Genomic DNA, 23376 nt, shown 5'->3' with positions numbered 1-23376 from the left:
TTAAGAGCATGACAAATCAAAGTTTAAAGGTTGTGACATTTTCAATTTTTTTGCCAATATTCTTATAAATAACTAAAATATTATCATCTAAAATTTAATACATGAATTGCAGCATGTCACAAAAAACAATCTCATAATCAGTGGGTTGAAGTGTTCCTGAGTTATGACCACATAAATTGACGCTAGCTAGATTTAAAAAATGAGGCTCAGTAATTAACTTACAAAGTGACTCAGTCTTTAGGGGGTTAAATTGATTGTGAAAGGGGTAAGTCTGATTTGGCAAAATAAATATTGGCCTCACTCCAGTAGGCACATTCTATGAGTGTTCCCATTATCTGGTATCTATCTAAAGACAGAGGTTTGATTGCAGCTAGCTGTCATAAGAATATTCCATGCTTTCAATCTAAAATCCTGATGATTTTGTAATTAACTGATATTATATGAAACATAAAATATAATGCTGAAAATAAATCTGTATTGTTTTTCAGTGCAAGAGGAAAACATTGTAAAACATCAATTTAAATCAATAAAACTAATCAATACAATCAGAAGATGGAGAGAGCAACAGAAATGATGAAGCAAAACACTGGTTACATAAATGGGACTTCAATGGCTCCTAATCATACTCAGTGCTTAATCATCAACGTCCCAGAAGAAATATTTTTCACCATATCAATTCTAGGTGTATTGGAAAATGTTCTTGTTTTTACTGCTGTAATCAAAAACAAAAAACTCCACTTGCCCATGTACTTTTTTATTTGCAGTTTGTCTTTTTCTGACATCCTGGGAAGCCTATACAAAATTCTGGAGAACATTATGATGATTTTAGCAAATCATGGTCATCTTAAAAAAAATGGTAAAATTGAGAAAAAGATGGACGATATTATGGACTGGTTCTTTGTACTGTCACTACTTGGATCAATTTTAAGCCTGTCTGCTATTGCTGCTGACCGATACATAACTATTTTCTATGCCCTTCGCTACCACAACATTATGACTATCAGAAGAGCTTGGATCATCTTGACTGCCATATGGGTATTAGGTGGTGGATGTGGAATCGTTATAATAATCTTCTTTGATTATACCATTACAGTAATGTGCTTTACTTCATTATTTTTCTTGCTGTTTGTCTTTATTGTATGCCTTTACATTCATATGTTCCTTCTAGCGCAATCACATGCACGAAAAATATCATCACTTTCTGGTCAATGGAATTCCGTGCAGCAGAAGACAAACATGAAAGGGGCGATTACACTGACAATTTTGTTGGGTGTTTTCATTTGTTGTTGGTTTCCATTTATCCTTCATCTCTTCTTATTCATATTTTGCCCTCAAAATCCTTATTGTGCTTGCTATATGTCGACTCTATATGTAAACTGCACACTTATATTGTGCAATTCAGTGATTGACCCTCTGATTTATGCATTTCGAAGTCCAGAACTAAGAAGCACCTTTAAGAAAATGTTGTGCTGCTAGATGTTTAGAAATTGATAAAACAAATATGGTATATACTGTAGAACAAACAGTATGTTGAAAGGGGTAATCTGAAATGATATATTTTAATTAGAAATGCCTATTTATTTAATGTAGTAATCTAGCCATTTTTCTAATATGCTTTCATTAAAAATTCCCTGCCGTTCTCTATCTACTCTAACTGCTTTAGTTTTTTTCACTATTTCCTCTGATGATGCACTGTTTGAGAATCCAAGGGCATGCTAGGATAGTCAAATATCATCATCAGGGGCATAGGCTGCTATCACTGCTGCAGCCTATGCCCTCTCACTGAAGTGAAGCACCATCAGTGATGTCAGCTTCAGGGGTGTAGCAAGTATCTGTCCTCCTGAGGTGATGGGGAATATGCCGCTGACCATAACCTATCATTAACCGCTTGCATGTAATTTGCAGCTGCTGTTCCCGTTTATTAGTAACGTACATGGAAATTGAGAAAATTTTTGCCTGCAAAACTAATCACCGGCCACAGGAGACCACTGTTTACCATGTAACTCTGCTTTGACTCTGGCTTAAACTGGTTTATGCAGGATTTTTATTCAGAGACAGTTACCCAGTTCTGTGAGGAAACATTAAAATAGCTATTCAGTTGGCACAGACTTGTGTTATGTTAAATGGACTCTGTTCTGCTGGTTTGAAGTAGAATTTGGACAGAACCAGACAGATCTCCAGGCCAGGGGTGAGTTTAAGCACTTGAAAGGAAGTGGCTGAAAGAAAGGGGTTGGTTCGGTGGCCATCTTGGTAGAACAAGGTGAGAGCTGGAAGGAGGAAGACTTGTGCATCTCCGTCAAGCGCCATATGCAGATCCGGGTGTTCAAGGGGGATAAAGGCCCCACCCTGGTTGCAAAGAATACTGTTCTGTTGCAGTTTCATCAGCAGGGAAGAAGATGGACTGATGACAGCCACAGGAAGCTGAAATCCCCAGAATCCCAAATCCATAACGCACCAGGAGGGCCTTCCAGCAAGTCAATTGTGGTACCACACATAGCTTGCAGGCTCGTCATCTGTTGGTCAAAGAGCTGTCGTCCAGGTGATCTCATCTCTGCAATGATACAGCAACCAGACACAGGTCGCTCAGTTGTAAACTGAGCCCTACTGTGAAGATTTTGGGGGGAGCATGCACGCACAAACAGTTAATTTGGCACCAAACTCATATAGGCAAATACAGCCACTTGAATGCATCAGACTCAGCTTGCTGAAAGGCTAGTGACTTAAAGAGACTACAGCATTAAATGGGAATCTACTGAAGTATACAAATGTGCCCTGAGGAACGGCCCATTGTGCTCACATGGACCTTAAAGTGATCACAATGGCGTTAAATTTAAAAACAGGGTTCTACCTAGAGGGTTTAGAGACATTTTGTTAAGTTTGTAAGCTGCTGTGCTGCATCACTAATAGGCCACTCCTGGCATTCATTTTATTGCTCCACTTTTCCAGGTAAATGCTCAATAGCCACAATAAAAAGGTTCACTACTAGGTAAATTATAGTAACGTAGCCAACATTTCCATGCCTACTGAGTGATTCAGCACCGTGGTCCCAGGCACTTATGACTGAGTGTGTATGAATTACCATGTTAAATTTTGTTGGTTGTGGACTCAGTCTGAGTTTAGCAGTAAAAGTTAATTTGACAAGTTTAGTGTTTACTTCTTTCCTTGTCCACGGCTTTGCTGTATCATGGGGAGCCAATCCCGGTTCAGTTTACACATTGGCTGCCAATTTCGATGTATGCTCTGTAGACTCTGTCTGAAGAATCTGTACTAGTTCTTCAGTACTGTTATCCCAGATGTCTTCAATCACTTTGTAATTGTAAAAGTTCTGCTATTTAGATTCTCAGTAGATTCTTCTGTGCAATACACATAGTTATAGGGCACTCCCTGGCCACTGTGAGAATTAGTGAAGCAGCAAAAGAATGTCCCTGTCAGTCAGGGCCAGTTTTAGGCAAAGTTAGGCCCTAGGTAAAAGTTTAAAATGGGGTCCCAAATGCTAAAATATTGCACATCACACAGAAGCATTACTGTTGCATTTACATGCGCTGAGTTCAGGCCGCTATCTTCCCCATAGTCCTCCATATAGTATAATATACTTGGTATAGTCCTGCATATACTGTATTAAAATACACTCCTCAGCCCTCCTTATAGCAATAAACACTACCCATAGTCCTCCATATAGTTTAATAATATTAAAATACACTGCTCAGTCCTCCGTATAGTATAATACACTCCTCATAGTGCTCCATATAGTATTATACACTACCCTTATTCCTCCATATAGTATATATGTGTATAGTATAATACACTCTTCAGTCCTCCATATGATATAATAACTCCCTATAGTCCTCCAATTATTAAAATACACTCCTCAGTTTTCCATATAGTATTATACACTACCCATGGCCCTCCATATAGTATAATACACTGTCCATAGTCCTCCATTCAGTATAATACACTCCCTATAGTCCTCCATATATTAAAATACACTCCTCAGTCCTCCATATAGTTTAATATACTCCTCATAGTCCTCCATATATTAAAATACACTGCTCAGTCCTCCATATAGTATAATACACTCCTCATAGTGCTCCATCAAGTATTATACACTCCCCATAGTCCTCCATATAGTATAATACACTCCTCAGTCCTTCATATAGTATAATACACTCCCTATAGTCCTCCATATATTAAAATACACTCCTCAGTCTTCCGTAAAGTATTATACACTACCCATAGTCCTCCATATAGTATACTACACTTCCCATAGTCCTCCATATATAATATAATGTAGTCTCCCAGAGAATATAATACAGCCCCCACATATACTATACTGTAGCCCCCAGAGAATATAATACAGCCAACTTTCCCATAGAACATAATACAGCCCCATATAATATAATATAGCCCCCCAGAGAATATAATACAGCCCCCATAGAATATAATGTAGCCCCCCATTGAATACAGTATAATACAGACCCCATAGAATATAATGCAGGCCCCAATAGAATATAATACTGCCCTCCCCATAGAATATAATGTAACCCCCATAGAATCTAATACAGCCCTCCCCCAAAGAATCTAATACTGCCCTCCCCCATAGAATCTAATACAGCCCTTTCCCGTAGAATATAATACAGCCCTCCCCCATAGAATATAATACAGCCCTCCCCATAGAATGTAATGCAGCCCTCCCTCATAGAATATAATACGGCCCTCCCTATAGAATATAATACAACCCCCCATAGAAAATAATGCAGCCCCCCATAGAATATAATGCAGCCCATCCATAGCATACAATGTAGCCCTCCTCATATAATATAATGCAGCCCCCAATAGAATATAATGTAGCACTCTCATAGAGTATAATGAAGCCTCCCATAAAATACAATGTAGCTCCCTCATAGAGTATGATGCAATCACACCTCATAGAATATAATAAATTTAATACATAGAACATAATGTAGCCCCCATAGAATATAATACAGCCCACAACCCCATAGAATATAATGAAGCCCCATCAAAGATATGAAGCAATCCTCCCTCATAAAATCTAATACAGCCCCCATACAATATAATGCAGTCTATATACCCATAGAATATAATGTAGCCCTATCAAAGAGTATGATGCAATCCTCCCTCATAGAATATAATACAGCCCCCCATAGAATACAATGCAGCCCCCCATAGAATATAGTACAGCCAACCTCCCCATAGAATATAATACAGCCCCCCATAGAATACAGTATAATACGGCCCCATAGATTATAATGTAGGCCCCCATAGAATATAATACTGCCCCATAGAATACAGCATAATGCAGCCCCCATAGAATATAATGTGGCCCTCCCCATAGAATATAATTTAACCCCATAGAATCTAATACAGCCCCAATAGAATATAAAACAGTGATATACACAAGAAAGTGATACCGCGCTTACGGGTTAAATGCTAAGTGGTGCTGGGCTGCATGTAACCAGTGATTGAGCACCGCAAGGATAGAAGCAATCACAGAAATAGATAATGGTAAATTCCCCTTACTTAAGTAACTATAATGCACGTATAATCATCCAGGTGGTGCTTACCCTGCTAGTGGTGCACGTGCATTTATGGTATCAGGGTGCCTGTAGAAGGTATGTCCGGTCGGCGTTGAATGTGCAGAAGGAAGGGAAGATCTGGAATCTGCTGCTTGCTGCTGGAGAATGTCAGGGGGAGGGAGCGGGGAGGCATGTGACAGCTAGAGCTGCACCAAGGGAGCCCAGGCCAAAGGCGTCCCTGGTTACAGCTGGAGAAAGATGGCTGACGATACCTGCTCGCGCATGCCTGTGTTGTGAATTCTGTGGCTGAGTTCACTTCTGTGGTCACAAGTGGTATTGCAGTCTCTGGGCTTCCTCCCTCAGGTGTTTTGGTGAGCTCGTTGGCTGCCTTGCTATTTAGCTCCACCTGAGTCTGTCTTCCTTGCTCCTTGTCAATGTTCCAGTGTTGGATCTGAGCTACTGCATCTTTCCTTGGGCCTGCTGCTTTGCTAGATAAGTGCTTCTAGTTTGTTTTCTGTTTTTTCTGTCCAGCTTGCTATTAACTTTTGCTGGAAGCTCTGAGAAGCAAAGGGGTGCACCGCCGTGCTGTTAGTTCGGCACGGTGGGTCTTTTTGCCCCTTTGCGTGGTTTTCGTTTTAGGGTTTTTTGTAGACTGCATAGTTCTCTTTGCTATCCTCGCTCTGTCTAGAATATCGGGCCTCACTTTGCTGAATCTATTTCATTCCTACGTTTGTCTTTTCATCTTGCTAACAGTCATTATATGTGGGGGGCTGCCTATTCCTTTGGGGTATTTCTCTGAGGTAAGTCAGGCTTGTATTTCTATCTTCAGGCTAGTCAGCTCCTCAGGCAGTGCCGAGTTGCATAGGTAGTGATAGGCGCAATCCACTGCTGCTTATAGTTGTGTGAGGATAGATCAGGTACTGCAGTCTACAGAGATTCCACGTCTCAGAGCTCGTCCTATTGTTTTTGGTTATTGCCAGATCTCTGTATGTGCGCTGATTACTGCACGCTGTGTTGCCTGATTGCCAGCCATAACAGTACAAGGAGCCATACCAATGATTCCCAATAGAGGGAAAAAAGAAATCCTGACATCATTTTTTTTCTTAGCTCTGTCTTCAGTCTTTTTTTTCCCCTAGACATTAGAGTGCTTCAGGACACAGCTGTGGACATGGATATTCAGGCTCTGTGCTCCTCAATGGATAATCTCGTTGTAAATGTACAAAAGATTCAAGATACTATTGATCAGAAATCGATGCTAGAACCAAGAATTCCGATTCCTGATTTGTTTTTTGGTGACAGAACTAAGTTCCTGAGCTTCAGAAATAATTGTAAGCTATTTTTGGCCTTGAAACCTCATTCTTCTGGTAATCCTATTCAACAGGTTTTGATTATTATTTCTTTTTTGCGCGGCGACCCACAGGACTGGGCGTTTTCTCTTGCACCAGGAGATTCTGCATTGAGTAATGTTGATGCATTTTTCCAGGCGCTGGGATTGCTTTACGATGAGCCTAATTCAGTGGATCAGGCTGAGAAAAATCTGCTGGCTTTATGCCAGGGTCAGGATGATGTAGAAGTATATTGTCAGAAATTTAGGAAGTGGTCAGTACTCACTCTGTGGAATGAATCTGCACTAGCGGCTTTGTTCAGAAAGGGTCTCTCTGAAGCTCTTAAGGATGTAATGGTGGGATTTCCTATGCCTGCTGGTTTGAATGAGTCTATGTCCTTGGCCATTCAGATCGGTTGTCGCTTGCGCGAGCGTAAATCTGTGCACCATCTGGCGGTATTGTCTGAGAGTAAACCTGAGCCTATGCAGTGCGACAGGACTATGACTAAAGTAGAACGGCAAGAACACAGACGTCTGAACAGACTGTGTTTCTATTGTGGTGATTCTACTCATGCTATTTCTAATTGTCCTAAACGCACTAGGCGGTTCGATAGCTCTGCCGTTATTGGTATTGTACAGTCCAAATTCCTTTTGTCCATTACCTTAATGTGCTCTTTGTCATCGTATTCTGTCATGGCGTTTGTGGATTCAGGCGCTGCCCTGAATCTGATGGATTTGGATTATGCTAAACGTTGTGGATTTTTCTTGGAGCCTTTGCGGTGTCCTATTCCGTTGAGAGGAATTGATGCTACACCTTTGGCCAAGAATAAGCCTCAGTACTGGGCCCAGCTGACCATGTGCATGGCTCCTGCACATCAGGAAGTTATTCGCTTTCTGGTACTGCATAATTTGCATGATGTGGTCGTGTTGGGGTTGCCATGGCTACAAACCCATAATCCAGTATTGGATTGGAACTCTATGTCGGTAACCAGCTGGGGTTGTCAGGGAGTACATGGTGATGTTCCATTTTTGTCTATTTCGTCATCCATTCCTTCTGACATCCCAGAGTTCTTGTCGGACTTTCAGGATGTATTTGAAGAGTCCAAGTCTGATGCCCTACCTCCGCATAGGAATTGTGATTGTGCTATCGATTTGATTCCTGGTAGTAAATTCCCTAAGGGTCGTTTATTTAATTTGTCCGTACCTGAACACACCGCTATGCGCAGTTATGTGAAGGAGTCCCTGGAGAAGGGACATATTCGCCCATCGTCGTCACCATTGGGAGCAGGGTTCTTTTTTGTAGCCAAGAAGGATGGTTCGCTAAGACCGTGTATTGATTACCGCCTTCTTAATAAGATCACTGTTAAGTTTCAGTATCCCTTGCCATTGATTTCTGACTTGTTTGCTCGGATTAAGGGGGCTAGTTGGTTTACTAAGATTGATTTTCGTGGTGCGTATAATCTGGTGAGAATCAGGCAGGGAGATGAATGGAAAACGGCATTCAATACGCCCGAGGGTCATTTTGAGTATCTGGTGATGCCGTTCGGACTTGCCAATGCTCCATCTGTTTTTCAGTCTTTTATGCATGACATTTTCCGTGAGTATCTGGATAAATTCTTGATTGTTTACTTGGATGACATTTTGATCTTCTCAGATGATTGGGAGTCTCATGTGAAGCAAGTCAGAATGGTTTTCCAGGTACTGCGTGCTAATTCCTTGTTCGTGAAGGGATCAAAGTGTCTCTTCGGTGTGCAGAAAGTTTCATTTTTGGGGTTCATCTTTTCCCCTTCTACTATCGAGATGGATCCGGTTAAGGTTCAGGCCATCCAGGATTGGACTCAGCCGACATCTCTAAAAAGTCTACAGAAATTCCTGGGCTTTGCTAATTTTTATCGTCGCTTCATCTGTAATTTTTCTAGCATTGCCAGACCATTGACCGATTTGACCAAGAAGGGTGCTGATTTGGTTAATTGGTCTTCTGCTGCCGTGGAAGCTTTTCAGGAGTTGAAGCGTCGTTTTTGCTGTGCCCCTGTGTTGTGTCAACCTGATGTTTCTCTTCCGTTCCAGGTCGAGGTTGATGCTTCTGAGATTGGTGCAGGGGCGGTTTTGTCACAGAGAGGTTCTGGTTGCTCAGTGTTCAAACCATGTGCTTTCTTTTCCAGGAAATTTTCTGCTGCTGAGCGTAATTATGATGTGGGCAACCGAGAGTTGCTGGCCATGAAGTGGGCATTCGAGGAGTGGCGTCATTGGCTTGAGGGTGCTAAGCATCGCGTGGTGGTTTTGACTGATCATAAGAACCTTACTTATCTTGAGTCTGCCAAGCGCTTGAATCCTAGACAGGCCCGTTGGTCGTTATTTTTTGCTCGTTTTGATTTTGTGATTTCATACCTTCCGGGCTCTAAAAATGTGAAGGCGGATGCTCTGTCTAGGAGTTTTGTGCCCGACTCTCCGGGGTTATCTGAGCCGGCGAGTATCCTCAAGGAAGGAGTCATTGTGTCTGCCATCTCCCCTGATTTGCGGAGAGTGTTGCAGAAATTTCAGGCTAATAAACCTGATCGTTGTCCGGCAGAGAAACTGTTCGTCCCTGATAGGTGGACTAGTAAAGTTATCTCTGAACTTCATTGTTCGGTGCTGGCCGGTCATCCAGGAATCTTTGGTACCAGGGAGTTGGTTGCTAGATCCTTCTGGTGGCCGTCTCTGTCACGGGATGTGCGTGCTTTTGTGCAGTCCTGTGGAATTTGTGCTAGGGCTAAGCCCTGCTGTTCACGTGCCAGTGGGTTGCTTTTGCCCTTGCCGGTCCCGAAGAGGCCTTGGACACATATTTCGATGGATTTCATTTCTGACCTTCCCGTTTCTCAAAAAATGTCGGTCATTTGGGTGGTCTGTGATCGCTTTTCTAAAATGGTCCATCTGGTGCCCTTGGTTAAATTGCCTTCCTCCTCTGATTTGGTGCCTTTGTTCTTCCAGCATGTGGTTCGTTTACATGGCATTCCTGAGAATATTGTTTCTGACAGAGGTTCCCAGTTTGTCTCGAGGTTCTGGCGAGCCTTTTGTGGTAGGATGGGCATTGACCTATCTTTCTCCTCGGCCTTCCATCCTCAGACTAATGGCCAGACCGAACGAACCAATCAGACCTTGGAAACATATCTGAGATGTTTTGTTTCCGCTGACCAGGATGATTGGGTGTCATTTTTGCCGTTGGCTGAGTTCGCCCTTAATAATCGGGCCAGCTCGGCTACCTTGGTCTCTCCATTTTTCTGCAATTCTGGGTTCCATCCTCGTTTCTCTTCAGGACAGGTTGAGTCTTCGGACTGTCCTGGTGTGGATTCTGTGGTGGACAGGTTGCAGCAGATCTGGACTCAGGTAGTGGACAATTTGACCTTGTCCCAGGAGAAGGCTCAGCTTTTCGCTAATCGCAGACGCCGTGTGGGACCCCGACTTCGTGTTGGGGATCTGGTTTGGTTATCTTCTCGTCATATTCCTATGAAGGTTTCCTCTCCTAAATTTAAACCTCGTTTTATTGGTCCGTATAGGATTTCTGAGATTCTCAATCCGGTGTCTTTTCGTCTGACCCTCCCAGACTCCTTTTCCATACATAATGTATTCCATAGGTCGTTGTTGAGGAGATACGTGGCACCTATGGTTCCATCTGTGGAGCCTCCTGCCCCTGTTTTGGTGGAGGGGGAATTGGAGTATATTGTGGAGAAGATTTTGGATTCTCGTGTCTCTAGACGGAAACTCCAGTATCTGGTCAAATGGAAGGGTTATGCTCAGGAAGATAATTCCTGGGTTTTTGCCTCTGATGTCCATGCCCCAGATCTTGTTCGTGCCTTTCATGTGGCTCATCCTGGTCGGCCTGGGGGTTCTGGTGAGGGTTCGGTGACCCCTCCTCAAGGGGGGGGGTACTGTTGTGAATTCTGTGGCTGAGTTCACTTCTGTGGTCACAAGTGGTATTGCAGTCTCTGGGCTTCCTCCCTCAGGTGTTTTGGTGAGCTCGTTGGCTGCCTTGCTATTTAGCTCCACCTGAGTCTGTTTTCCTTGCTCCTTGTCAATGTTCCAGTGTTGGATCTGAGCTACTGCATCTTTCCTTGGGCCTGCTGCTTTGCTAGATAAGTGCTTCTAGTTTGTTTTCTGTTTTTTCTGTCCAGCTTGCTTTTAACTTTTTCTGGAAGCTCTGAGAAGCAAAGGGGTGCACCGCCGTGCTGTTAGTTCGGCACGGTGGGTCTTTTTGCCCCTTTGCGTGGTTTTCGTTTTAGGGTTTTTTGTAGACTGCATAGTTCTCTTTGCTATCCTCGCTCTGTCTAGAATATCGGGCCTCACTTTGCTGAATCTATTTCATTCCTACGTTTGTCTTTTCATCTTGCTAACAGTCATTATATGTGGGGGGCTGCCTATTCCTTTGGGGTATTTCTCTGAGGTAAGTCAGGCTTGTATTTCTATCTTCAGGCTAGTCAGCTCCTCAGGCAGTGCCGAGTTGCATTGGTAGTGATAGGCGCAATCCACTGCTGCTTATAGTTGTGTGAGGATAGATCAGGTACTGCAGTCTACAGAGATTCCACGTCTCAGAGCTCGTCCTATTGTTTTTGGTTATTGCCAGATCTCTGTATGTGCGCTGATTACTGCACGCTGTGTTGCCTGATTGCCAGCCATAACATGCCTGATTGTGACGTCACAAAGCTACGGAGCGTTGTTGGAGCCAAAAGGAAGGAGTGACCTAACCAACGCATTTCGAAGGAAGACGGCCTTCTTCATCAGGGTACCCCAAACCGCAAATAAAACATGAGCGAGTGTTTTTCTCTGTGCAGCCAGCACTTCCGGACACCAACTGGCGGTATTGGAGCCCAGGGACAGCAGGAGGAGCAGTGTGTAGGCCGAAGCCTGCACTGCAGGCATTTTAATGTCTGTTATTGTGCCAGCGTGGCTTTTGCTGGACACGTTGCCGACTACACAGCAGGGGAACAGCTGGCGTTACTGAACCCCACTGACACATGAGCGAGTGTTTTTCTCTGTGCAGCCAGCACTTCCGAGCACCAACTAGTAGTATTGGAACCCAGGGACAGCAGGAGGAGCAGTGTGTAGGCCGAAGCCTGCACTGGAGGCATTTTAATGTCTGTTATTGTGCCAGCGTGGCATTTGCTGGACACGTTGCCGACTACACAGCAGGGGAACAGCTGGCGTTACTGAACCCCACTGACACATGAGCGAGTGTTTTTCTCTGTGCAGCCAGCACTTCCGAGCACCAACTGGCGGTATTAGAGCCTAGGGACAGCAGGAGGAGCAGTGTGTAGGCCCGAAGCCTGTATTGGAGGCATTTTAATGTCTGTTATTGTGCCAGCATGGCTTTTGCTGGATACGTTGCCGGCTACACAGCAGGGGAACAGATAGCGTTACTGAACCCCAAATAAAACATGAGCGAGTGTTTCTCTCTGTGCAGCCAGCACTTACGGGCACCAACTGGTGGTATTGGAGCCCAAGGACAACAGGAGGAGCAGTGTGTAGGCCGAAGCCTGCACTGGAGGCATTTTAATGTCTGTTATTGTGCCAGCGTGGCTTTTGCTGGACACGTTGCCGGATACACAGCAGGGGAACAGCTGGCATTACTGAACCTCACGGACACATGAGCGAGTGTTTTTCTCTGTGCAGCCAGCACTTCTGAGCACCAAATGGCAATATTGGAGCCCAGGGACAGCCGGAGGAGCAGAGTGTAGGCCGAAGCCTGCACTGGAGGCATTTTGATGTCTGTTATTGTGCCAGCGTGGCTTTTGCTGGACACGTTGCCAGCTACACACTAGGGGAACAGCTGGCGTTACTGAACCCCACTGACACATGAGCGAGTGTTTTTCTCTGTGCAGCCAGCACTTCTGAGCACCAACTAGCATTATTGGAGCCCAGGGACAGCAGGAGGAGCAGTGTGTAGGCCGAAGCCTGCACTGGAGGCATTTTAATGTCTGTTATTGTGCCAGCATGGCTTTTGCTGGACACGTTGCCGGGTACACAGCAGGGGAACAGCTGGCGTTACTGAAACCCAAAAAATACATGATCCAGTGTTTCTCTCTGTGCAGCCAGCACTTCCGTGCACCATCTGGCGATATTGGAGCCCAGGGACAGCAGGAGGAGCAGTGTGTAGGTCAAAGCCTGCACAGGAGGCAGTTTAATGTCTGTTATTTTGCCAGCGTGGCTTTTGCTGGACACGTTGCCGACTACACAGCAGGCTAACAGCTGGCGTTACTGAACGCCAAATAAAACATGAGCGAGTGTTTCTCTCTGTGCAGCCAGCACTTACGAGCACCAACTGGCGGTGTTAGAGCCCAGGGACAGCAGGAGGAGCAGATTTGAGGTATTGCCGCACACAGCAGGGGAACAGCTGATGTTGCTGAACCCCAATAACAGAGGAGCGTCTGTTGACTGTGCGGACAGCACTTCCGGGCAACAACTGGCAGTGTTAGAGCCCAGGGACAGCAGGAGCAGCAGAGTGTAGGCCGAAGCCTGCACTTGAGACAGTTTAATATCTGTTGTTGTGTCAATGTGACGGTCGCTGGACACATTGCCGGATACACAGCTGGGAATCAGCAACAACTGGCGGTGTTGGAGCCCAGGGACAGCAGGAGGAGCAGATTTGAGTTATTGCTGCACACACAGCAGGGGAGCAGCTGGCGTTACTGAACCCCACTAACACATGAGCAAGTGTTTGTCTCTGTGCAGACAGCACTTCCAGGCAACAACTGGCGGTGTTAGAGCCCAGGGAATAAAGGAGAAGCAGAGTGTAGGCTGAGGCCTAATTGGAGCAAGTTGAAAGGGAACCTTTGACCCCCCCCAGGCGTTAGCAACTGAAAGAGCCAACTTGTGCAGCACTAATGCTGAACAAGAAAAAGGTGGTTCTTTTAATTATGCTCCTTGCACATGCTGAACTAAACACTTATAAAATGTGTCCCCTGATACCGTGATACCATCCCAGAGGTGGGACTTTCCGTCGTCATGAGACGCAGCACAGCCGGCATTCATACCCTCTTGGCGCTGGGCGCCACCTCCTCAACGTTGTTTGAATCTGTCACGGAGCCCGCGCTGTTATGTTAAACCTTGGCCATGCGCAGTTAGCGCTGCTTGTCTTCTAACATCATTTGGTGTCATGCTGACTGGGCCTGTGCGGCCGCGCTGCCCGAGAACCCGCCTCGCAGTGTCTTCTGATTTAGTCCCACTGCGGGGCTGGGATTCCTGGGCATGCACAGTGCATACAGTATCTTCGCCTCTCACTCCTCTCCATCCGCCTTCTTCAGAGTGTGTGGCGTCACGGCCGTGGCATGTGATTTGGGATCAGCTGGCACCACACAGTCTGTATAAGGCAGAGGGAGAAGAGTGAGAGGCAACAATATGCACTGCGCATGCCCATGAATCCCAGCCCCAAAGTCTGACTAAATCAGAAGACACTGCGGGGCGTGATCTCTGGCAGCGCGGCCGCACAGGCACAGTCAGCATGACATCAAATGATGTCAGAAGATGGACATCGCTAACTGCGCATGCCCAAGGTTAAACATAACAGCACAGGCTCCGGGACAGATGCAAACAACGCTGAGTAGGCGGCGCTCGGTGCCATGGGGGTATGAATGCCAGCTGTGCTGCGTCTCATTGCGAAGGAAAGTCCCACCTCCGGACAGTTTAACGGTATGAGGGGACACATATTTTATAAGTGTTAAGTGCAGCATGTGCAAGGAGCATAACTAAAAGAGCCACCTGTTCCTTGTGCAGCATTAGTGCTGCACAAGGTGGCTCTTTCAGTTACAAACGCCTGTGGGGGACCAGTTCCCTTTAATTGCTGTTGTAGTGCCACCGTGGCGGTCGCTGGACACGTTGCCGGATGCACAGCAGGGGATCAGCTGATGTTACTGAAACCCAATAACACTGGGTCATGTGTTGATTGTGCAGCCGGCACTTCTGGGCAGCAACTGGCGGTTTTGGAGCCCACGGATTACAGTTCAGGTGGTTGAAACATGAACACAACAGGAGACCTGGATACTGTTGGCAACCAATTATTTAATTGGTAAGAGGAGTGGCAAATTCCTGTGAGATCCAGGCTTTGTTCATTTTCAAGAAAGTTAGCCGGTCAACGTTATCGGAGTGTAGTCACATGCGACGGTCTGTTAGTACACCACCTGCGGCACTAAAGACGCGTTCCGATAATACACTTGCAACAGTTCAAGCCAGCACCTCCAATGCATATTGGCTAAGCTCTGGCCATGTATCCAGCTTAGAGACCCAAAACTTGAAGGGGGAAGAGCCGTCTGGGAGTACGCTGAGAGGGCAAGACATGTAGTCTGTCACCATCTGACGGAAACGTGGCCTCCTGCTGACTGGATCCGTCTGTGATGGTGTAGACATTTGTGGCGGGCACACAAAACTTTGCCACTGTTGGGCCAGACTGGTCTTGCCTTGTGCTGAGGCACTGCTTCTACTTCCTCTTTGTGCAGAGATTCCTCCACTGCCTCGATGCACAGAGCTGCTTTGTAAAGCACTAGCAGTAGCAGGCGCAGCACTTCTCTCGATTGGACTGGAAAAGATGATGGACTGCACCAGTGTGTCTTGGTACAGCCGCATTTTATGCTCCGGCTGCAACGGTGGTATGAGGGTTTGTAAATTGTCCCTGTAGCATGGATCAAGGAGGGTGTACACCCAATAATCAGCTGTGGTAAGAATGTGGGCGATGCGGCGGTCGTTTCTCAGGCACTGTAGCATGAAATCAACCATGTGCTGCAGACTGCCAACTGACCAAGAAACGCTGCCTCCTGCTTCAGGCGTGATGTCGGCCTGCTCTGCATCACCCCACTCTCGCTCTACATACTGACTACTGGAGATTTGTGTAACTCCATCCTCTGGACAGATGTCTTCCTCCTCCATTGACTCCTCCTCATCCTCCTCACAAAATGTCCCCTGCCTAGGCCTTTGTGAGGAACCACGTCGCACAGACTGTTCAGAAGCAGATGGCATTTCTGACTCCTCATCCTCAACCTCTTCCACCACCTCATCCCTTGGCGCTTGCAGTGTTCTTTCAAGCAGGCAGATGAGGGGGACAGTCATGCTGACTAGTGCATCATCTGCACTCGCCATCCACGTGGAATCATCGAAGGCACGCAAAACCTGATGTCCTTCATAGTGGCCCACTCAGTGGTTGTGAAGTCTGAATGGCGCACAGTGCGATTTTTTTTTGCGCCTGATGCAGCTGGTACTCCATTACTGCTTGCTGCTGCTAACACAATCGCTCCAACATATGTAACATTGAATTTCACCTGGTGGGGAGGTCAAATATGATGCGATGTTCCAGAAAACAGAATCGACACTGCAGAGTTGCAATGCGCGATCTTGCCATGCTGGAATGCCACAAGTGAGCACATTCTAGGCAGACCTTGTGCAGCAGTGCATCAAGATCCGGATAGTCCCTCAGAAAACTCTGCACAACCAAGTTGAGCACATGTGCCAGACATGGGATGTGAGTGAGGTTGCCAAGGCCCAGAGCTGCCACCAGATTTCAGCCATTGTCACACACTACCATGCCTGGCTGGAGATTCACTGGCACAAACCACATGTCGCTCTCCTTGACTGATGGCATTCCAGAGCTCCTGCGCTGTGTGGCTTCAATTCCCCAAAGAAATTAATTTAAATATGGCCTGTTGACGTTTGGCCACAGCTGTGCTCATATCGTTTGTAACAGGTAAGCGTTCACGGGTCAAGGTGGATGTAGACCATGACGGCTCCTGCAGCAATGATTCTGAGGAACTGGAGTATGAGGAGGAGACAATGTGCACAGACTGGATTCCTGCAATCCTTGGAGTTGGCAGAACACATCCAGCGCCACTCGACAGAACTGCACCCAGCTCCACAACATTGACCCAATGGGCAGTGAGGGAAAGGTATCATCCCTGTCCATGGTGACTGGTCCACGCATCGGTGGTGAGGTGGACCTTGCTACTAACGGCGTTTAGTAGCGCATGTTTAATGTTTCCCTCCACATGCTTTCGCAGGGCAGGGACAGCTTACCTGCTGAAATAAAAGTGGCTGGGCATATTGTATTGTGGGACTGCCAATGTCATCAAGTTACGGAAGCTGTCAGTCTTTACCAGCCTGAATGAGAGCATTTCAAGGGACAGAAGTTTTGCAATGTCTGCATTCAGAGCCTGTGCTCGTGGGTGGTTTGCCGAGAATGGCCGCCTTTTCTCTCATACCTGTGCTACTGATGTCTGTAGACTGGGCTGGGAGTGTGAGGATGACTGGGAACTTGGTGCTGTGAGTGGAATTACACTGAGTCTCTGGACAACTGTGCCAGAGGTTCTTCAATGGCGATCCTGTGAGGAAGCCGAACCAGCAGTGTGTGAGCTGGAAGAAGAGGCTCCAACATGAGCTGAAGAGGTGGTAGGTGCCGATGTAGGGTGGCCTAGGTCTTCAGTGTGTTTTTGTAACTCCACCGCGTGCTTGTTCCGCACATGTTTCCACATGTTTGAGGTATTGAGGTTTCTGACATTTCTACCTTGTTTGATTTTCTGACTACACAGCTTGCATTTGACAAAGCAAATGTCATCTGCAACTGTGTCAAAAAAGGACCAGGCACTGCAAGTCTTGGGAGCGCCCGCTTTGGCTTTTGGAAGAGGCATGCTCCTAATGGGTGCCGAAGTGGAGGCTACAGGCACCGCCGTCTTCCCCCTCCCTCTCCTGGCCGTTCGGGGAATCTCTTCCTTAGAGCTGCTCCCACCATCTTCATGTTCCTCATGCCATGATGGGTCGAGGACCTCATCATCTACGCTACCCTCTTCCACCAACTGCTTCTCCTGGGTAGTCTCGGCAGCACAGTATGCACCAGAAAGGGGCACCTGAGTCTCATCATCAGATGCGTACTGAAATGTGGTCACCGGAGGCACTGTCCCACCCACCTCTTCTGATTCAGAGAGACAAAGCTGTTGGGCATCACTGCATACAGCCTCTTCTTCTGATTCTTGAATGTTGCTTGGCTGGCCCCCTGTTTCCAAGCCAAGAGATTCAGAGAACAGAAATAGAGATGGCTCCTGTCCTGGGCTCTCTGACTGCCTGGGCAATTTGGCAGGTGGTGAAGAGACAGATGGTTGTTCATCAGTGCTCTGTGCCTGAGAGGATGTGGTACTAAGTGAAGTCGATGCGTTAGCTGCCATCCATCCGACAACGGCTTCATTTTGTTCGTCCCGCAGCAGCGGGGTACGGCGAGCTCCTACAAAGCTGCGCATGAAGGTCTGTTCCCTGCTAAAACTGGGGGAAGATGAGTCACCGGTGCCCGCAGCAGGCACAGAATCCCCACGTCCTCTCCCTGCTCCACGCCCACGCCCACGTGCCTTACTCCCTGCCTTATTCATCTTGATAGACTGATAAAGATAGGCAGAAAAGTACTAAGGGCTTAGTGTGCTTATTCCTGAATAGCTGCTAACAGGTATAAGAAACACTAATTTTATAAAGTGTGGACTACACTTTATTATGAGCTTATGTGGCCTACACAACGGTAAAGTGGAGTGTTTGGTGAACTTTATAAATTTTGGGTTTGTTTCGCAGAACATACACTACAGAGTGAGCGCAGTAGTCACACACAGACCGTGCAGACATCCGAGAATGGCGCTGCAAGGCCAAGAAAAGCTCCTCTATCTAATCTTATATATTGTTTTTCCACAATCTAGCGGGATACGGATGGAAAGCCACTAATAGGATATTTTTGAAAAAATGTGCAGCTGGCTGCACTAATTGCAATTTAGGACAATGTATTCAGCAGTATGAGGCAGTGACGTACCCTGAGCTGACCACAACTGGCTGTGGCTGCGGACAGACTACAAAGCGAGCTGCACTCACACAGACCGTGCAGACAGCCAAGAACGGCACTGCAAGGCCAAGAAAAGCTCCTCTATCTAATCCTATATAGTGTTTTTCCACAATCTAGCAGGATACAGATGGAAAGCCACTAATATAGGATATATTTGAAAAAATGTGCAGCAGGCTGCACTAATTGAAAAAAGGACAATGGACTGAGCAGTATGAGGCAGTGACGCACCCTGAGCTGACCACGATCGGCTGTGGCTGTGGACAGACTACAGAGTGAACTGCATTCACACACACAGACCTTGCAGACAGATGTGAACAGCGCTGCAAGGCAAAAGCAAGGTTCTCACACAGCAGTTGCTAAATTAGCCTGGGTAAAGCACAATGAAGCAAAACGCTATCTCTAAACTGGCCCTCAGTCAGAACAGAGCGTCCTGTCCCTAACTGAATTCACAGCAGAGTGAGCCCAAAATGGCGGCGGCGACTTTTATAGGGCATCGTGACATCATTTCAGCAGCCAATCACAACCATGCCAGTAGTTACATAGTACCATGCAGAACAGGATGTGCCCACACTTCTAATCATTCCTCATTGGCTGATTTAAATAAAGCTGGGAGTTTGCATGATGGGAATTTCCGATTCTGGTTTCCGATATACTGAAAGTATCGGAACTCGGTATCGGAATTCCGATACCGCAAATATCGGCCGATACTTGCAGTATCGGAATGCTCAACACTAGTGGTCATGTATTCTTGTGGTCAGGGCTCGGCTGAAATAAGCCACTAGAATACTGGCACCTCTGGTGAGGAATTGTTTGTGTGCTCCTCTGACTGCATGACCACTGACTGCTATCAGCTCAGCAGTTAGATGTGTACTCCTGTGAGCTTAATAGGACACAGTGCTTTTCTATCACGGCGACTCTGTGAAGCAACAGAGCTCGCTTATACCGCCACATAGTGCCATTTGCTAGCAGCAGGTTCTCCTCCTGCACGGTGGACCCTGGGCTGCGAACGCACCAATAATAACATCTATATTTACTCGGTGCGTTCCGCCAGCCCTAACAGAAAAGAACATTTTCACCTCTGAGGTGTTTTACACCATGTTTTATCATTGGACATTGAAAATGAAAGATTACAGTGAGGGCAACCATTAAAATACACATTCCCATCTATTATGTTTCCTGGTTTGAAATGACACACGATCGCCAAACATAAATTCAACATGAGCATAGCACATTCAGAATAGTGATCGGAAACATTAGCACATTTTCTTAAAATCAGTAACATTTGGAAAAAGTATGGAAAAATATTTGCATTACCTCTAAAGTATTTGTAGCACTTTGGCCAGGATAGTGGTGGTGTGTGATGAGCGGGGGGGGGGGGGGGGGGAATGTTTGATGAGAAGAGGGGGGAAGAGCTCAAAGGAGCAGCGTGCTTGAAAAACTTTTTTTTCTATCTTTATCTATGCACATTGCGGCAAACTAAATGAATGAAAGCAAAAAAGACCAGACACAAATGGACGTGCACACCTGTTTCAATACTTAGATCAGGACAACAATAATAAAATATTTAGCTTTGTTTGAACATTAGGACCCACAAACAATAACAGCAATTAAAAATAAATATACATCATGACGGTCATCCCGCCCCGGCAACCTGCCAGTTTTCATAACCTTGTGTTGAATCAACAGTACGTAACTGTCAGTTAATAATAAGCTATGATAGAATCACAAATCAATATATTGCAATAATTTGTGAGAATAATCCAAAGCCAAAATAAACCCAAAAGCCTGAAATGTCCATTTAACTCCTTTACCCCCAAGGGTGGTTTGCACGTTAATGACCGGGCCAATTTTTACAATTCTGACCACTGTCACTTTATGAGGTTATAATTCTGGAACGCTTCAACGGATCCTGGTGATTCTGACACAGTTTTCTTGTGACATATTGTTCTTCATGATAGTGTAAAATTTCTTTGATACTACTTGTGCTTATTTGTGAAAAAAATGGAAATTTGGCTAACATTTTTGAAAATTTAGCATTTTTCCAACTTTGAATTTTCATGCCCTTAAATCACATAAACACTTAATATGTAACATTTCCCACAAGTCTACTTTACATCAGCACAATTTTGGAACCAATTTTTTTTTGTTATAGGGAGTTATAAGGGTTAAAAGCTGACCAGCGATTTCTCATTTTTACAGCACCATTTTTTTTAGGGACCACTTCACATTTGAATTCACTTTGAGGGGTCTATATGATAGAAAATATCAAAAAGTGACATCATACTAAAAACTGCACCCCTGAAGGTGCTCAAAACCACATTTCAGAAGATTATTAACCCTTCAGGTGCTTCACAGGAATTTTTAGAATATTTAAAAAAATAAACATTTAATTTTTTTCACAAAAAAAATATTTCAGATCCAATTTGTTTTACTTTACCAAGGGTAACAGGATAAATTGAACCCCAAAATTTGTTGTAAAATTTATCCTGAGTATGCCGATACCCCATATGTGGGGATAAACCACTGTTTGGGCGCACGGCAGAGCTCGGAATGGAAGAAGCGCCATTTAACTTTTCAATGCAAAACTGGCTGGAATTGAGATAGGATGCCATGTCAGGTTTCGAGAGACCCTGATGTGCCTAAAGAGTGGAAATTCCCTGCATGTGACACCATTTGGAAAGTAGACCCCCTAAGGAACTTATCTCGATGTGTAAGCACTTTTAACCCCCAAGTGGTTGACAGAAGTTTATAATGCAGAGACGTAAAAATAAAAAATCATATTTTTTCACAAAAATGATTTTTCGCCCCCAATTTCTTATTTTCCTAAGGGTAACAGGAGAAATTGGACCGCAAACGTTGTTGTGCAATTTGTCCTGAGTTTGCTGATACCCCATATGTGGGGGTAAACTACTGTTTGGGCGCATGGCAGAGCTCGGAAGGGAAGGAGACCCATTTGAGTTTTTCAATGCAGAATTGGCTGGAATTGAGATCTGACACCATGTTGTGTTTGGAGAGCCCCTGATATGCCTAAACAATAGAAACCCCCCACAAATTACCCTATTTTGGAAACTAGACCACCAAAGGAACTTACCAAGATGTGTGCTGTGCACTTTGAACCCCCAATTGTTTCACTAAACAAATAAACTTTATAATGTAGAGCCATGAAAATTTGAAAACAATTTTTTCCACAAAAATGATATTTTAACCCCAATTTTGTATTTTCCCAAGGGTATCCGGAGAATTTGGACCCCTTGTTGTGAAATTTGTCCTGAGTATGCTTATACCCCATATGTGGGATAAAACTACTGTTGGGCACACGTCGGGGCTCGGAAGGGAAGTGGTGTATTGGAATGCAGACTTTGATGGAATGGTCTGCAGCGTCACGTTGCATTTGCAGAGCCCTTGATGTACCTAAACAGTAGAAACCCCAACCAAGTAACTCCATATTGGAAACTAGACCCCCCAAAGATCTTATCTAGATGTGTTGTGAGAACTTTGAACCCCAAGTGTTTCACTAAAGTTTATAATGCAGAACCCTGAAAATAAAAAATATTTTTTTCCCACAAAAATTTATTTTTAGCCCCCAAAATTTTATTTGTACAGGGATAACAGGAGAAATTGGACCACAAAAGTTGTTGTCCAATTTGTCCTGAGTACGCTGATACCCCATTTGTGGGGGTAAACCACTATTTTTGTGCATGGCAGAGCTCGGAAGGGAAGGAGCACCATTTTACTTTTTCAACACAGAATTGGATAGAATTGAGATTGGATGTCATGCTGCATTTGCAGGGCCCCAATGTGCCTAAATAGTGGAAACCCCCCAACTATAACTCCAACCCTAACCCCAACACACCACTAACCCTAACCATAACCCTAACCACAATCCTAACCCGAACACTCCCCTAACCCTAATTGCAACCCTAATCATAACCCTAACCACACCTCTAACATTGACACACCACTAACCCAATTGTAAACGTACTCCAAAACCTAACCCCTACCCTAACACTAACTTTAGCCCCAACCCTAACCCTAACTTTATCCCTAACCCTAATCCTATTAGGAAAATGTAAATAAATACATTTTTTTGTTTTATTATTTTTCCCTATCTAATGGGGTGATAAAGGGCAGGTTTGATTTACTATTTATAGTGGGTTTTTATAGCGGGTTTTTGTTTGGCAGCTGTCACACAGTAAAATACACTTTTGATTGCAAAAAATAGTTTTTGCGTCACCACATTTTGAGAGCAATAATTTTTCCATATTTTGGTCCACGGAGTCATGTGAGGTCTTGTTTTTTGCAGGACGAGTTGACATTTTTATTGGTACCATTTTCGGGCACATGACATTGTTATTGCTTTTTATTCCAATTTGTGTTAGGCAGAATGAACAAAAACCAGGAATTCATGAATTTCTTTTGGGATGGGCGTTTATACCCTTCCACATTTGGTAAAATTGATAAAACAGTTTTATTCTTCAGGTCAGTACGATAACAGCGAAACCTCATATATCTTTTTTTCTGTTTTGGCGCTTCTATACAATAAAAAACATTTTAACCCCTTTCTGCCAATGGACGTACTATTCCGTCCATGTGGGGTGGGCCCTACTTCCCAAGGACGGAATAGTACGTCCAGCGTGATCGGCCATGCTCACGGGGGAGCGCGGCCGATCGCGGCCGGGTGTCAGCTGCCTATCGCA

General features: G+C 45.1%; 1 protein-coding gene across 1 annotated transcript; it reads left to right on the top strand.

The window, feature by feature from the left end:
- Nucleotides 1-502: 502 nt before the first annotated feature.
- On the top strand, nucleotides 503-1882 carry MC2R (melanocortin 2 receptor). The gene has a single exon (XM_069728943.1). It carries the CDS (start codon nucleotides 553-555, stop codon nucleotides 1474-1476), a length of 924 nt encoding a protein of 307 aa, XP_069585044.1. The 5' UTR covers nucleotides 503-552; the 3' UTR covers nucleotides 1477-1882.
- Nucleotides 1883-23376: the final 21494 nt, after the last annotated feature.

The sequence above is a fragment of the Ranitomeya imitator genome, chromosome 6 (genome assembly GCF_032444005.1).
Source record: "Ranitomeya imitator isolate aRanImi1 chromosome 6, aRanImi1.pri, whole genome shotgun sequence".
NCBI classification, from domain to species: Eukaryota; Metazoa; Chordata; class Amphibia; order Anura; family Dendrobatidae; genus Ranitomeya; species Ranitomeya imitator.
Note: the sequence above shows the minus strand (reverse complement) of the source record. Positions and strands in the feature narration are given on the sequence as shown.

What these genes read in the sequence shown, in the direction of transcription:
- MC2R (XM_069728943.1), top strand. Translation starts at nt 553, where the DNA reads ATGGAGAGAGCAACAGAAATGATGAAGCAAAACACTGGTTACATAAAT.